Source organism: Plasmodium vivax, chromosome 12, assembly GCF_000002415.2.
Source record: "Plasmodium vivax chromosome 12, whole genome shotgun sequence".
Classification (NCBI taxonomy): domain Eukaryota; phylum Apicomplexa; class Aconoidasida; order Haemosporida; family Plasmodiidae; genus Plasmodium; species Plasmodium vivax.
The window spans coordinates 940,794-955,903 of NC_009917.1; the positions used below are offsets into that span (position 1 = coordinate 940,794).

General features: G+C 50.8%; 3 protein-coding genes across 3 annotated transcripts, besides 18 other annotated features; all 3 read left to right on the forward strand.

Annotated features, from left to right (window-relative positions):
• Positions 1–533: 533 nt before the first annotated feature.
• Positions 534–589: a microsatellite.
• Positions 590–982: 393 nt separating this feature from the next.
• Positions 983–1,009: a microsatellite.
• Positions 1,010–1,012: 3 nt separating this feature from the next.
• Positions 1,013–1,088: a microsatellite.
• Positions 1,089–2,931: 1,843 nt separating this feature from the next.
• PVX_082410 (chromatin assembly factor 1 P55 subunit, putative) lies at positions 2,932–4,533 on the forward strand (the record flags this gene model as incomplete). The annotated part of the gene is made up of 1 exon (XM_001614033.1): positions 2,932–4,533. One exon carries the CDS (start codon positions 2,932–2,934, stop codon positions 4,531–4,533), a length of 1,602 nt encoding a protein of 533 aa, XP_001614083.1.
• Positions 3,461–3,498: a microsatellite.
• Positions 4,534–5,442: 909 nt separating the features above from the next.
• On the forward strand, positions 5,443–6,396 carry PVX_082405 (hypothetical protein, conserved; the record flags this gene model as incomplete). Its single annotated transcript, XM_001614032.1, has 1 exon — positions 5,443–6,396. The coding sequence occupies one exon, from the start codon at positions 5,443–5,445 to the stop codon at positions 6,394–6,396; it is 954 nt and encodes a 317-aa protein (XP_001614082.1).
• A 115-nt stretch (positions 6,397–6,511) lies between these two features.
• Positions 6,512–6,532: a microsatellite.
• Positions 6,525–6,548: a microsatellite.
• Positions 6,549–6,595: 47 nt separating this feature from the next.
• Positions 6,596–6,642: a microsatellite.
• Positions 6,643–7,376: 734 nt separating this feature from the next.
• Positions 7,377–7,416: a microsatellite.
• Positions 7,417–8,350: 934 nt separating this feature from the next.
• Positions 8,351–8,381: a microsatellite.
• A 112-nt stretch (positions 8,382–8,493) lies between these two features.
• PVX_082400 (myosin PfM-C, putative) lies at positions 8,494–14,966 on the forward strand (the record flags this gene model as incomplete). The annotated part of the gene is made up of 4 exons (XM_001614031.1): positions 8,494–8,553; positions 8,706–8,817; positions 9,015–14,680; positions 14,868–14,966. 4 exons carry the CDS (start codon positions 8,494–8,496, stop codon positions 14,964–14,966), a joined length of 5,937 nt encoding a protein of 1,978 aa, XP_001614081.1.
• Positions 8,790–8,827: a microsatellite.
• Positions 9,071–9,091: a microsatellite.
• Positions 9,185–9,213: a microsatellite.
• Positions 9,292–9,322: a microsatellite.
• Positions 9,970–9,997: a microsatellite.
• Positions 10,476–10,527: a microsatellite.
• Positions 11,066–11,088: a microsatellite.
• Positions 14,513–14,537: a microsatellite.
• Positions 14,626–14,647: a microsatellite.
• Positions 14,967–15,110: the final 144 nt, after the last annotated feature.

Sequence of the window (15,110 nt, forward strand, 5' to 3'; positions counted from 1 at the left end):
ACGGATCAAAGGGGAACAGGCACACAGAGCAAATGTGTTAATCGAAGTGAGTTCTTTTTGTTTCTGCGAAAGGGAAGGGTTGTTCTCCACCTACACGCGGCAAATCAGTTATGTGTACAATTTTTTTATTGTATATTTTTTTTTCATCACAAGGGTTGAGCAAATCAGGACAGCCGCAATGCTTCGCTTTTTTGCGGTTTGCAATGCTTCGCTTTTTTTGCGGTTTGCAATGCTTCGCTTTTTTTGCGGTTTGCAATGCTTCGCTTTTTTTGCGGTTTGCAATGCTTGCCTGTCGATGAGCAATTCGCCGAGTTGCCACTCCCGGAGCATTTTTTTTTTTTTTTTTTTTTTTGTTCGGAAAGGCTGCCAATTTGAGGATTCCCATCACGACATGTAACTGGCGCATGCGAGATTTCCCGCGGAAGGATGCACCTGTGGGGAAAAAGGGTGTAGAATGTCTCTAACAGTGCGTTCGCGTTGTACTCCCCAAATACGCTCAATAATATCCTGACCATGTGCATGCTTCGCACATTACAAAATTGACAATGCAGAAGGGAGGGAGGAAAAAAAAAAAAAAAAAATGCAGAAAATATAACCTTCTCAACTGTACGTATACATTTGCAGAATTAATTCATTTTGGTGGTTGGGGGAGCAACACGGTCAACCTGCATGTCGCGCAAAAACGATCCACGTGAGGGTGGCGGATAGGTGAGCGAGGGGACATCAGACGTTGTGCCTATAAACCCAAATGTGCATATCGAAATGGCACATAAAAGGGGGTTTTCCCTGGGGAAGAAAGAAACAAATGACCAGGGGTCATCCCCTCTTCTCTACAAAAAGGCAACTACCCATTTGGCCCCTATACACATGCTCAACACGTTGTCGTAAAAAGAACTGAGTTGCATTTGACTGCCACTTCAGTGGTCCCCTTGGGGGACAACCCCATAGGGAAGATTCCACACGTGCGGAGCGCGCGTGCAGAGATGACTCAAACGAACTGAACTGAATTGGGGTACCTACATGCAGCGCCCTGTTTGAACGTCAAAATGGGAATGCCCTCTTGTAGGGTGTTACACATGCGCGGTTGTACGCGTCACTCGTGGGTATATGCAGTGGTTGGTTGGGGAACAGCCATATGACTTTATCTATGCGGACTACACGAATAGGCGAATACGAGGACTGTCACCACTCGCATGCTCCACCCTCGACACTTCCCCCCTTGGCCTCTCACTCTCCCTTTTCGAATGATGGGGCATTGTGCCCATCGATTGCAACTCCCTAGTTACACCCCAAACGGAGGGGTCCCCTCCCAATTTGTTCCTTCTGTACATTCCATGCATCGGCAGAATAGCCCGTGCGATGTGTGTCTCATAATGAGCTATACTACTTTGATTGGCAACTCCTGGGAGGACATCCACTGCGCATAGCTACGTGGGGGTGTGCCAGGGGAAGGGAAAAAAAAGAAAAAAAAAAGAAAAAAGAAAAGAAAAAGAAAAATAAAAATAAAAAAATAAATATATTAACCGTTCAGGCGATTTTTAGCTAGCCATTGTTGCTTCCTACCCAGATTAGAAAAAAAAAAAAAAAAAAAAAAAAAAAATATATATATATATATTAACCGTTCAGGTAAACTCCTCACTCGTGCAAATTTACACAAAAGTGTGAGAAGCGAGAAGAGCCCCCATGTGAACACCCTTTATTGCCATTACATGTTTGTAAACAATTAACCTCCTTGTTAGGTCTAAACACAGTTGGGCGAAACAAACCGTGCGACTTGCCTCCACAAAGTGCAATGGTAAGAATTCTGATTTTACTTCTGTTCCAGTTTGGCAATTTTTGAGCAAACTCTTCTCTTTTTTTTTTTTGTTCGTGGTATGCCCCCCTGAGTTACCATTTCGTAAGGATGGTCAACCCGGTTAGACGGACGCGTCCGCTTTACACCTTTGCGACGTCCACCTTTGTCTATCTTCCCGCGTAGCAATATGCACACTGGTAGGAGGGCATATCCTTAAATGTTCGTATGCCCCCCCAAAAGGGGGGAGACTTTGCCAAAATAGGAGTTCATCTGAGGATTTCATTTGTAACAAAAGGGCACAAGGGATGAAGGAAACCTTCGCATGTGTCATTTACTCACCGCACTGCTACACAGGTTAGCTACTTTTCACTGCTAAGCTGCCTATCTGATATGGGCGAAGTGTCCCTTTTTTTTGTGTTTTTTTTTTTCTCTTTCAAAGGGGTGAAAGAAACTTAGGAGATCCACAAAACTAGGCGAACATCATGTCGAAACGAATTTGACAATCGCATTTTTTGGGAAGCCAATTCAGCATGTTCCAAATGGTATCTTTTTTTTTTTTTTTTTTTTTTTCTTCCCCTGCGCACATTACGCCGAACGCGTCCGTGTGCCAATTTAAAATTGGCAAAAAAAAAAACACACAAAAAAAACACTAAATAAATACAAATAAGATACAGATATATACAGCGATACCGATAAAGGTACGCCAAAAAAGGCACTACAGGGCGGCACACAAAGCAGCTTTTCAAGTTTGCCAAATGTGCCAAGCCGGCAAAGGAGCGAAGGCCACTTTTGTGCGCTTCGAACGAATTTCCAGCCGCACCCCGTCATTCGCGCGATCTCAGAAGACGATTTGTAATTTTCCACCCGCATGTGTGGTCCCCCCCCTGGAGAAGCGCTCACACGTGAGTTAGCAGTTGGTGAAGAGCTACGTACAACTTCCCCTTTCGGGGGCGACTGAAATGGGGAAGTGTTCCCAATGATGCTTCTTACTTAGCTCATATATGTGCACACACGTGAGGGTACGCGAGTAAGTCCGGCACATCAGCTGAGTGACCACCCCTGAGCATGCGCAGAGGAATGCAGCCCGTCCGTTAGTCACCTCTACACCGCGAAAGGGGAGGCACACTTTTGCGAAAATGATGGACGTCATGCGAGAGAGAAACAGGAATTTGGACCTGAGCGATTCGTATGAGGGGCGCAGTCCTGCGGTTAGCGGCAATACCGCGGTTAGCGGCAACAATGTGTGCATCGGCAACGCTGCCAATAGCGGCAATACCGCCAGCAGCGGCCACGCGGCCAACGAGGCGAGCGTGGACATCAGCGGCGAGCGGTACATCATCTGGAGGAGGAACACGCCATTCCTGTACAACGCGCTGCTGAGGAACAAGCTGGAGTGGCCCTCCCTGACGGTCGAATTTATAGGCAGCGATAATTCGTTCAAAGCCAAGACGAACTATTTCACAAATAAAATCCTCCTCGGCACACACACGTCCAACCAAGATTCTGAGTACGTGTACATTGGGGAGGTGAAGGCCCCACTGTACTCAACAAAGGAGGACGTCTTGCAATATGAAAACTACACGGGGTTTATTAACAACAAGAAGAAGAAAAAGGGCCACCCACTCCCTTCCTTTGAAATAAAGGCCAAGTTGCTACACCCAGGGGAAGTCATAAGAGCTACTCACCTACCTAGCAACTCCTTTTTCATCGTTACGCAGACGTGCAATGGAAGCATCTTGCTGTTTGACTATACAAAGCATCCCTCGTTCCCCTCAGACACGTCCACTTGCTACCCCCAGATGATCCTCAAGGGGCACAGCAGTGAGGGGAGTGGCTTATGTTGGAACATCAACCGGGTGTACGACAGCTGCGCCAAGCAAGGCACCGCGTTTAAGGCGAGGGGGGAAGCAGACGATGAACCCCTTGGGGATGAATCCCTTGGAGGTGTAAACACCAGCAACTTGCTCCTCGCCTCGTGCGCATCCGATGGAAGCATCTGCCTCTGGGATATAAACAAAGGGACGAAGAGCAACGAAGTGCCGCGAACGTACGGCATAAACAAAACGGGGAAGAGCGCCGACTACAATTTGAAGATTTACGAACACACACCCACCTTGAGTCCTCTCTGCACGTGGAAAAATAAAAATGAAGAGACATCGCTGAATGACATTTTCTTTCATCCCAAATTTAAAAACGTCTTGGGGGTTTGCGACGACAATGGTTTTATGAGTCTCTACGATGTGAGGGTTAAAAACTTTTTTTCCAAAGCGGAGCTCAGTTTTAAAGATCACAACGCAGCTATGAATGCCTTTTCTTTTGATACCTTTTCCGAATATGCTTTTTGCTGTGGGTATGCCGATGGGTTAGTTTCCATTTGGGATTTGAGACACGAAAAGGGGTCTCTCCTGCAGCTAGACTACCACACACAGAGTATTAACAGGATTAAATTTTGCCTGATGCAGTCAGGCATTTTTGGTTCCTGTTCAGATGATGGGACTGCATGCATTTGGGACATTTCTAGGAATTCCTCAACTTATGGGCAGGTGCGAAAAATGGAGGATGACATTTATAATAATGCCAAGAGGATCCCTAAGCAGCTGCTCTTCGTGCATGGGGGGCACGTCGGGAGCGTCTATGACCTTTCCTGGGCCAACAGCAACACCATGCTGGTGGCCACCGTGGGCGTCGACAACTCCCTCCAGGTGTGGCACATGAACGAGCAGTTCTTGTTCCAGTGATGGGGCGGTGTAGCGGCGGGGTATCAGCGGGGTAGCGACAGCGTAGCAGCGGTGTGCTGTCACCGTTGCCGTACGGTTGGGCGGCCTCTCGGGGGGAGAGACCCGCATCCCTGCGCTGCCAAAAAGGGCGCAGGCAGGCTCACCGCTAAGGGGGAACTTTTTCTTTTTTTTTTTTTTTTTCTCTTATTTTTTACATTGCCAGGGCGTATGGCAGCGAAAAGGCCAACGTGTCTGCCGAGCGAAAGGCGGCACTGCAACTCGCCCGCTCCGGAAACTTCCCAACGTTTTGCTAAACGGACGAGTAAATGGAGGGGCACGCCGAGGCAGCCCATGCTGCCACACGGCACTCCATTTTTCTTTCCACACAGAAGATTACTTTTTTAAGCGTAAAAATGGTTTCTTTTAAAGGTGAGGTGATTCTTCTTTTTTTTTTTTTTTTTACACTTCGGGGAAAAGGGGTCTTCTTTAAAGTTCACTCCGGATGGCGGAGGGGGTGCTCGCTCAAGACACGCGAGTGAAGCGCGCATGAAGTGGGTGTGAAGCGCTCATGAAGCGCACGTGGGGGCTCCTAACAAATGGTGGGATGGTAAAACGGGAGAAGGTCCCCACTTTGGCTCTGCTTCGGAACTTCGCGGAATGACCCGCTGGTCCTTTTGCGCTTCGTCTCTACGTGGAGGTTTGGAGAGGCCCCCCCAAAAAAGATTCACTTAGGTGTGCTTCCTCCCTGTCTACACTCGTTGCACATTAGCCGAGCCGTTCCTCAAATGGTCCCCCCGCGGATAGGCATTTATTATCATAGGGTATTCTTTCTCCCCCAAGGAGTAGACCCGCAGGTGTGTCCACTCTCCCGAAAGAGGAACCTTCCTACTCCCCCTGTATACACACGTTCGGTAGAGCCCATCACAACATATGATGGTAAGCGACCCAAGTGAAGATGCCAACGGGGGGGAAGACGAGAGCGGCCATGAGCATGACGAAAGTAAAAGCAACGAAAGTAAGAGCGACGAAGAGGATGTCAAATATAAAAAACCAGAGACGCACACAAACTTCTGGAAGTCCTTTGGGCTTGGCACCAAGGCAGGGAAGCTCCTTTACAACCTATACGGGGAGAAGAGCAAGATAACCCCCGCGCTTATCAGCACGAGGAGGGCTACTAAGGATGAGGCACCGATGAGGGAACCTCCCGAGGTGGAGAGGAGACGTCCCCAAGTCAGCTACCCGGAGTTGAAAAGTGGGTGCCATACGGGGCGCCGCCGATTTGCTGCCTCTGCACTCAGCCGATTTGCAGCCCCAGGGCAATTCGCCTGCCAACCCGGTCAGCTTCCAACCGCCACTGCAGAGCCCGCCCCGAAGGAACACCCCATAGACGCCATACCACACAGAAAGCCCCTGGCCAAAATCCTGGAGGACACGAAAAACTACGAGTGCATTAAGGAGCTCCCCGCGCGGATTGAACGAAACCGAAGTGAGGAAAAAAAAAAACTGAGCGAGCTTTTCTTCGGTTACAAATGTAAAGTGGTCCCCCCCAGTTGCTCCCCAGCTGTCTTAACGGAGGAGGAGAGAAGGGAAGCAATCCAAAGTGCCGAAAAGGATTTCACAAACATGAGGAATTCCAGTTGCAGGGAGGATAACATTAAGGAGAGCATGAAGGTTTATAAAGCCGAGTTAATGGATGAGCTGAGAGAGAAGGTGCAGCAGTACAACCAGCTCGTCTCCCTTGGAGTGCCACACAAGGTGGGTGTCGCTCCGACGGACAAAGAGTGCCACGAATATGAGTATAAAAAAATTCAACTCGTCAACGAAATTGAGGCTTGCAAAAGGAACATTCTGAAGACCAACGCTGTGTTGGACGCGTCCAAGTGAGGAGGGCGACCCCAAAAAAGGGGGCGAGGATGCCCCTAACAGTGGGCCCTGAAACGGACGGAAGAATGTATCCCCTATGGGATGAATCTGGCCTCATCCCCAAGTGGGAAGGATGTTCTTGGTCTGAGGAGGGTCAGCTGTGCAGGTGATTCCCTTTCTGCCTGCCACTGGGCACTTGTGGGAGGGGGTGACTTCACATTACTGCTGCCCCAATTGGTTTGATTTGATTTATTTATTTTTTTTCTGATACTTTGGGGAGGTCGCAAGTACCCAGTGGAGGCTCTTCACCGAGGGGAAGGGCGGCGGGACGATCAAGCTGAGTACACGCCACCGCCCCTGCGTTGCGCCTCCTTCACGAGGTGACACCTCCCCCACACACAGTGGCACGTCCGTTAGACTTCGAACAGGAAGCGGCAGAGTGTTTCCCCCCCCAGCCAGCCGCTGCCTTGCCAGTTTTATTTGCTCGGGGGGCCACTCAATTGGGCATCCGCCGTCACGCGATTTGCCTTTTTCACTCGCCTTTTTCAATGCGCCTTTTTCACCGCGCCTTTTCCTTTGCCTTTCTTTTCCTTTCCATTCCTTTTTTTTTTCCTTTTTTTTCCTTTTTTTTCCTTTTTTTTCCTTTTTTTTCCTTTTTTTTCCTTTTTTTTCCTTTTTTTTCCTTTTTTTTTTTTTTCTTTTTTCCTCTTTTCCCCCGGCGCGGAACATAACCGGGTCATACGCTGTACAGTACATGTAACGTGGGGATTTTTTTTTTTTTTTTTTTTGTGTCATTTGTTGAGAATTAACTTAGCAAGACTTCTTCACAGCTGCTCCCCCCTCGAGAGGCTCAACGTTCCTCTTCGTCGTCCTCTTCGTCGTCCTCTTCGCCCTCCTCCTGTTCGCTCCCCTTTGCACGTCCTACCAGTTGCAACCTTTGTCACCTCCCCAGAAATAACCCCGCCGAGTTTGGCGAGCCGGAAAAGAAGGCAACTGGGGGAAATAAAAGCATACGGCCATGCATACGTGAGGAAGTTTTTCTTGTTTTTTGTCATTTGTTTGTTCCTTTTTGTTTTTTCTTTTTCGTTTGTCCCCTTTTGTTTGTTCCCTTTCGTTTGTCCCCTTTTGTTTGTCCCCTTTTGTTTGTTCCCTTTTGTTTGTTCCCTTTTGTTTTTTTTTTTTTTCTTCTGGAGATCGCCCGAATGAACGTTCACACCATTTTGATTCATTCGTCAGCGCGAGTGGCCCTTCCCACTAGGCGCGCACGCTGCGTGGGTACACCCGTGCGCGTGGATTTTTGTGCCGCGCTAGCCTACGTGCGCTCTTAACCGCCGGGATATGCACGCCGCTCCTGGCACCTTTGCCTTCGCGGCGAGTGTCACCCGCACAGCAGTTGTAGCTGCTCTGTTTGCTCCTCCTCCTCCTCTTCTTTTTTTTTTTTTTTTTGTCTTTTGGTCACACCAGCTGGGAGTTATCACAAGTACAATTTTGCCGCAGAGTTACAACGCCGCTTCGGTTTTTTTTTTTTTTTTTTTTTTTTTTAACTCCATTGAGCATGTCTACGCGGAGAGATCTCCCCTAAGTGAGTCGTTTACTCTTCCGAGGAGGAAGGGGACCCCCCTCCCCAGGGTAACGCCGCTCTTTTTTGTTCCATCTGAGGACCATCACGTAGAAGCCAACGTAGAAACGGTAACAACTGCCTTCACAAAGAGGAGAGGAAAGTTTCCCCCCACTCGTGGGATGTCATTTCTGCCCGTCTTATGTTTAGGGGTGGGAACACAAATGTAGATTTGAAAAGAAAAGGATCGCCTTTGTTCCGCACCCGACGTGAGTGTTTTGCGAATGGGCAGAAGGATCTGAATGGTGCCGGCGCGTCTCCCACATTGACTCCTTTCACATGGACTCTTTTCCCCCCCTCCAGGCAGATCAATCCGCAGCTTGTCTCTGCAGAGAGCCAGCCCTACGGCGTTCATAGGGGGAAGAGGGGCACCCCGGGCCAAAGCGCCGTCTTGTTAGCAGGTCAGCTTGTTAGCTTGCCAGGTGCCGCCTTTCCGGGAAGCCGCGCCGCACCTGGAGGCACTCAGCCAGACGAAGACGAATGCGAAGCAGCTGCGCCTCATGGATTCTGTTAACAAGTGCGTCGTAGGGACGAAGGTATTCGTCAGGGATAAGCAGAAGGTGAGTTCGCAGGCGGGGAAGGGGCTTCGCTGTGTGTGTCCCTACTTGGCTGCCTTTCCGGGCGCCCCTTTTTTGGGAGTAGCTTCCACCCAGCTGTCACGCAGCTGCCAATGAGCCGCCACTCAACCGCCTTCCCCCCTTAACCGCTTCAGGTGTGGGTCTGCGCCGAAGTGGTGAAGGAAGAAACGGAGCTGGTGGTGAAGACGGAGGATGACGAAATCGTTGTGCTGAAGGAGAAGGACGAGTTCCACCTCAAAAATTTGGGTTCGTTTTGCGCTCTGCGCTCCCCAAGGAGTGCTCCCCCCACGATGTGCACATCTATGATGTTTTTTCCCCCCCCCACGATGTGCACATCTATGCTGTTTTTTTTTCCCCTCCATTTCTACATCACATCTACGCTGTTTTTTTTCCCCTCCATTTCTACATCACATCTACGCTGTTTTTTTCCCCCCCCCATTTAGACGTGTTTGACTCTAACGGCCTGTCCGCCCCTGCCGACTTGACGAAGCTGACGCATCTGCATGAAGCGTCCATCCTACACAGTTTGAATGTCCGCTTCGACATTGACGAAATCTACACCTTCACCGGACCGATTCTAATCGCTGTGAACCCGTTTAAGATGATCCCAGATTTGTACTCTGATAGCATGCTAGCCAAACATGTGCAGCCCATTCAGTCTAAGAGTCCACACATTTTTTCCACGGCCAATAGTGCCTACCTAGGGATGTGCCAACATAACAAATCTCAAACGATATTAATAAGTGGAGAGTCAGGTGCAGGGAAGACAGAATCTACGAAATACGTGATGAAATTTCTTGCTTGTGCAGGCTCAGATATCAAGAGGAGATCTCTCATAGAATGTCAAATCTTGGAGAGTAATCCCTTGTTGGAGGCGTTTGGAAATGCAAGGACGCTTAGGAATGACAATTCAAGTCGCTTTGGGAAATACATCGAGTTGCAATTCTCTTTGGACCGCAAGGGGGGGGGTCAGTACTACACCAGGGGGAAGCTGTGCGGCGCGAAGATTCGGACGTACCTTTTGGAGAAGGTGCGCGTTTGCTACCAGCAGGAGGGCGAGCGCAACTACCACATTTTTTACCAGCTCTGCAGGGCGGCCAGGGAAGCGGCAAGGGGAGCGGCCAACGAAGCGGTGAGCGGAGAGGCAAGCGAAGTGGTTGACGAAGTGGTGAGCGAATCTCCTAGCAACGCCACCAACCCTTCCAACGCCGCTAACTGCGCTAACTCCGGCAACGCCGCTAAGATTTTTGGCCCCCCCCGCGAGTACCGCTTCCCCGCGACGGAGAAGTACAGGGACCCCGAGCTGGGCGCGAAGGCAGTGCGCATAAACATGAGCGGCTTCCAGAGCCACGAGCACTTCCGCTACCTCACCAAGTCCAGCGTGCACGAGCTGAGCGACGTAAACGAGCTGGAGCAGTTCGAGACGACCGTATACGCCATGCAGACTATCGGGATAAGCGAAGAGGAGCAGCACCAAATATTCCGCGTGTTAGAAGGGATCCTCTACATGGGCAACGTCCTATTCGTGAATGACGAGAGTAGAGAGGAGTGCCGCATTTTGGATGATTCCCTTTCAGATTTGAAAATGGCTGCATCTTTTTTAGATGTAGATGCGGAGGAATTGAGAGACGCACTCTGCTATAGAACCATTGTGGCGAATAACGAGTGCTACAAAAAGCCAGTGAATGCAGTCGTGGCGAACGACGTTAGGGATGCTCTAGCCAGAGCCATTTACGGGTGCCTATTTCTAAAGGTAGTCGAAAGGACAAACGAATCGGTGGGGTTCCTAGAAGATGCAACTCTCCTATTCTGCGGAGTTCTAGACATTTTCGGGTTCGAATCCTTTGCAGTGAATTCATTCGAGCAGTTATGCATCAACTACACAAATGAGTGCCTGCAACAGTTTTTTAACAATTTCATATTTAAGTGCGAAGAGAAGCTATACGTCGATGAGGGCATCGAGTGGGACCCTCTAGACTTCCCAGATAATGTAGATTCTGTGAATCTGCTTGAGTCCAAACCGTATGGTGTGTTCTGCATGCTAGACGAGGAATGCTACGTGCCATCTGGGAAAGACAGAACCTTTTGCAGTAAAATTATTAGCAAGCACTGCTCCCCAGGGGGTAGTGGCACCAGCAGGTTCATGGCTGTCAAAACGGACCCCTCCTCCTTTGTAATCATCCATTTTGCGGGCAAAGTTACATATAATTCTTCTGGATTTTTGGAAAAAAATAAAGACCAATTATCGGCAGATGTGCAGAAGGTACTTCTACACAGCGAGAGTGAGTATACCTCTTCCCTTTTTCAAAAGCACTTACGAAGAAACGTAGAAAAGAAAAGAATCCAAACAGTTTCTAGCGAATTTAAGGAACAGCTTCATCAGCTCATGAGAAGGATTAAGGAGACTGAACCTCATTTTATTAGATGCATTAAACCTAACTCGCAGAACGTGCCGGACCTTTTCGATCGAATCTCTGTGAATGAGCAGCTCAAGTATGGGGGAGTGCTACAAGCCATCAAGGTTAGTCGCTCCGGCTACCCTGTTAGGCTGACGCACACGGACTGCGTTAGGGACTACTCCGTTTTGCTGCCCAAGGAAGGGAGGGAGCTGTTTCGGGGGTACGCGGCCAAATCCTGGGCGCAGAGGGCCACCTTCGTGCTCAGCCAGCTGCACCGGTGCGACGCCATACAGGACTTGCTGCGCTCGCTGGGGGCGCGCCGCCGGGCGGAGGAGGCCGCAGCCAACACAGCTAGCGAAGCCAACACTGCTGACACTGCTAACGAAGGCAACCTCGCCAACGCCGCTGACCTGGCTACCCCCGAGAGCGCCCTCCTGTGGGCGGTGGGGAAGTCGCTCTGCTTCTTCAAGAGCGACGCGTACAGCGTGCTGTCCGCCCTGCGGAGCGACCTCCGCGCCGCGCAGGCAGTGGTCATCCAGAAGAACTACAAGGCGTACCGGCAGAGGAGGCTCTTCCTGACGATGAAGAGGAAGGTGGTGCTGCTGCAGAGGTGGGCCAGACACATCCTAGTGGTCCTTCAAAATGAGCGAACCAAGGTGCAGCGAGCTACGCAGCTGATCTGTCTGCACATCTACGGTTACACTGTTAGGAGGTCTTTCTTGCGCCAGAAAAAGTGTGCAACTATTATACAGGCACACGTGAGAGGCTACTTAGCGAGGAGGCATTTCCAGCACTACAGGGTTAACCATTATGCAAGTCTCATCAAAGCGACTTGGAAGATGCACAAGCAGAGGAGACACATGGCCAACATGAAAAGAGCTGCAGAGATCATTCAGCTCAAGTGGAAAGGAATCCTAGCGAGGAGGCAGTTGAGGAGACTGAAGGAGGAAGCCAAAGAAGTGGGGGCACTTATTAAGAAAAACCAATGCTTAGTCAAGCAGATAAACCAAGAGAGGAAAAAAAAAATGGAAGCGGAACACAAGCTGCTGCAGGCTTTCGCAAGTGTAGAGAAGCTAGCCAAAAGGGTCGACCTGCTCGAAAGGAACAACCGGGAAAATGAAAATGTGATTAAGGGGCTGATGGAGAGGCTTGCCCAGGCGAATGCGCCACCCAGCAGTGAGACCCCCATCAGTGAGATCCCCAGCGAGCGCACACGAATCAGGGCGGCTCCTCCACCCCGCAGGGACGACCCCGCAGTCGAAGCCTCAACTGCAGCAACGGTAGCAACGGCAGCAACGGCAGCAACTGCAACGTCGGCTACCACCTCGGCTGCCGCGGCATCTCCCGAGAGGGGCACACCTGCACAGGGAGAACAGATGGAGAGCCTCCTCAGCAAGATAAAACAACTGGAGCTGGAAAACAAGGAACACTTAAAGAAGAACAACGCGCTGAATGAGCGTTACCAGCGGCTGCTCGGGCTTCTGTCCCACTTTAGGCGCAAGGATGTGTGTTTGGAGGGGGGGGAGGCGGCGAGAGAGCTGTTGAGTGGGCACGCGGCGAAGGTGCTACAGAGGGGGTCCCTCTCGGAGTGGCGCCCCGTGGAGAAGCGAGCCAACCGAAGCGGCGACGATGGCGACGATGGCGACCATCACGACCATTACGACCATCGCGATGAGCACACCGCCCCACCGAACGCGCGAAGGACCGTGCACCGCCCAAACGGGAGGGACGTAGACATCCTGATGTGCGGCCCCAAGGGGGTCGGAAAGACGAGTCTGCTGGAGGACCTCTTCGTGCGCATAGGAGACGAAATAAACCTCAATTTGCTACGAAAAAATAAAAAGAAAAATGCAAACGAGAGTAACTCATTTGTATATGACACCTATGTAGTGGCACACAAGTCATCCTCAGTAAAGATTTGTGATTACATGTACAGTGGCAGCCCAAGTGCCGAAGAGGGTCTCTTCAATTTGGTGAAGAGCTCTGCAAGCATCGTCGTCGTTTTTGACTCAAGCAACGGGGATTCCATCCACCCAGCGTTGCACCTCCTTCAGGAAGCCGCCCTCACCAACGTCAAGAGAAGGACCAAATTGTACCTACTAGAGAATATATTTAATGAAAAAATAAATATGAAGAAGAACGCATGTGATGTGTCCTACTCCTTGAGGGTAGCAAAAGCCTGCAATGCTCATTATGTGAAGGCGCTAGATATGTATGAAATTGTGAATAACTATGTGTGTGGAGCGAGGTCCTATTTGGGCTCCTTTCCCGGGCAGACGTACCCCATGCAGAGGGGGGGCGACCTCTCTCCGTGGCGGCACTGTGAGCGGTACCACCACGTGGCCAGGCAAATCGGGGAGGGCCCCTCCCCCGGCGACTACATCAGTGCGTATGCACATGCATATGAATATGCGGATGTGGATGCACATTCACATGCGCGTGCGCTCAAAATGGGGGACCCAGGCAAATCCGCGGGGGAGACGCCTGCCCACGTGAACCACCTCAATTTGCCCCCAGAAGGGGAATGCCCCCCGAATCACTTCTCACCGAAGCACTTCCCGCCGAAGAGAGACCAACAGACGGCTCACCCGAACCAGCAAAACAGCGTCTCCTCTATGGTCAGCTCATTCAAATCCATTTGTGGCGTTACTCACAAGAAGAATCCCCATGCACAGCTCCTAAAAGAGTCTCTACCCCACAACAGCTACATATATGGTAGCAAAAAATACAACGTAGAAATGGGGAAAGGTCTGCAGCCTATCTTCGAAGTTACGCTCAAGGGGAGCGTGCCCATCACGTATCTGCTCATCGGGCAAGACTCGATTAACAAAATGCACACGCTGCTCGCCGTGGGGTGCAAGGACGGCGTCATCTACATATACAAGTGTTCGCGCACGCCCCTCGAGAGCGCCCACGGTATTAGCGGCGTGACCGCAGTTAGCAGCGTCAGCAGCGTGGACGGCGCGGGCGGAGAGGAGGGCGCGCCCGCCAAGCTGGTGACCAAGCTGTCGGGGCACAAGAAAGCCATCACGTGCCTCGTCTTCTCATTCACAGAGGAAAAAATCATTTCCTCCTCAATTGACCGCACCATAAAAATATGGGAAGTAGCCACGGGGTTTCTCTTGAAGGTATTTTCCGATTCGTCGGCAACCCTCTCCGTGTTGTTGCTCCCCACGAATTTGGACCTTTTCCTCTGCTCCAACTGCACCTCTCTCCTTCGCATCGTAAACGTAAACACTGGCCATGTTAATCAGAAGATAAAATTTGAGAGCGAAATTAGGACACTAGAGATTGATGATACCGGGCTTAATATCTTTGCAGGCTCAAAAAACGGCACTCTTTACATCCTAGAAATTGTGCTCAATGAACGTGTAGAGATCAGATTCAAGCTACTCTTTTCTCTTTCTCCAATAACGTGCATAAGATTTGTTCCCAAACAACCCCTGCTGGCATCTCCTTTGATCGTCGTGAACTCCTGTGACAATCACATGGGCATTATAGAGTGTGTGTATGGGTCGAAGGGGGCGGTCCTCACCAGCCTCTCCGTTAAGCACCGAATTAGAATTAACCACGCGCTGCTGCCCATCCGAAGCAGCTTTTCCAGGTTCGGGGGCGGCTGGGTCGTTTCCGGCTCCGAGGACGGCAACATTTACGTCTGCTCCCTCCTGCCGCACTCCAACTACAGGCTCGTCTTTCTGAAGCATCACAAGGTGGGCAAGCGGAGAAGCGGCGTAGGCGCGGCGTGGTCGCGGCGAGTAGCGGCGTCTAGCGGCGGGGTAGCGGAGTAGACGCTGGCTAGGCGAGGCGCCCAATTGGGACTCCTCACCGGATGCACCTGCACCCCTCCAATTGCTTCCCCTCATTTTCCGCTCACTTTCCGCTCACTTCCCCCCGCAGGCTCCCGTCATGGCCGTCGTGGTAAACGACATCGACACGCTGATGGTGTCAGGCGACTCCAAGGGAAACGTGGTCTTCTGGAGGCGGGCGTTCGTGTAGCCGCGAGGCATCGCGCGAAAAAACGTATGTCCGTGTAGGCGTTCGGGTCAGTCATATGCCCGTGTAGGCGTGCGGGTCAGTCATATGCCCATTTAGGCGTGCGGGTCAGTCATATGCCCATTTAGGCGTGCGCGCCAAGCCATT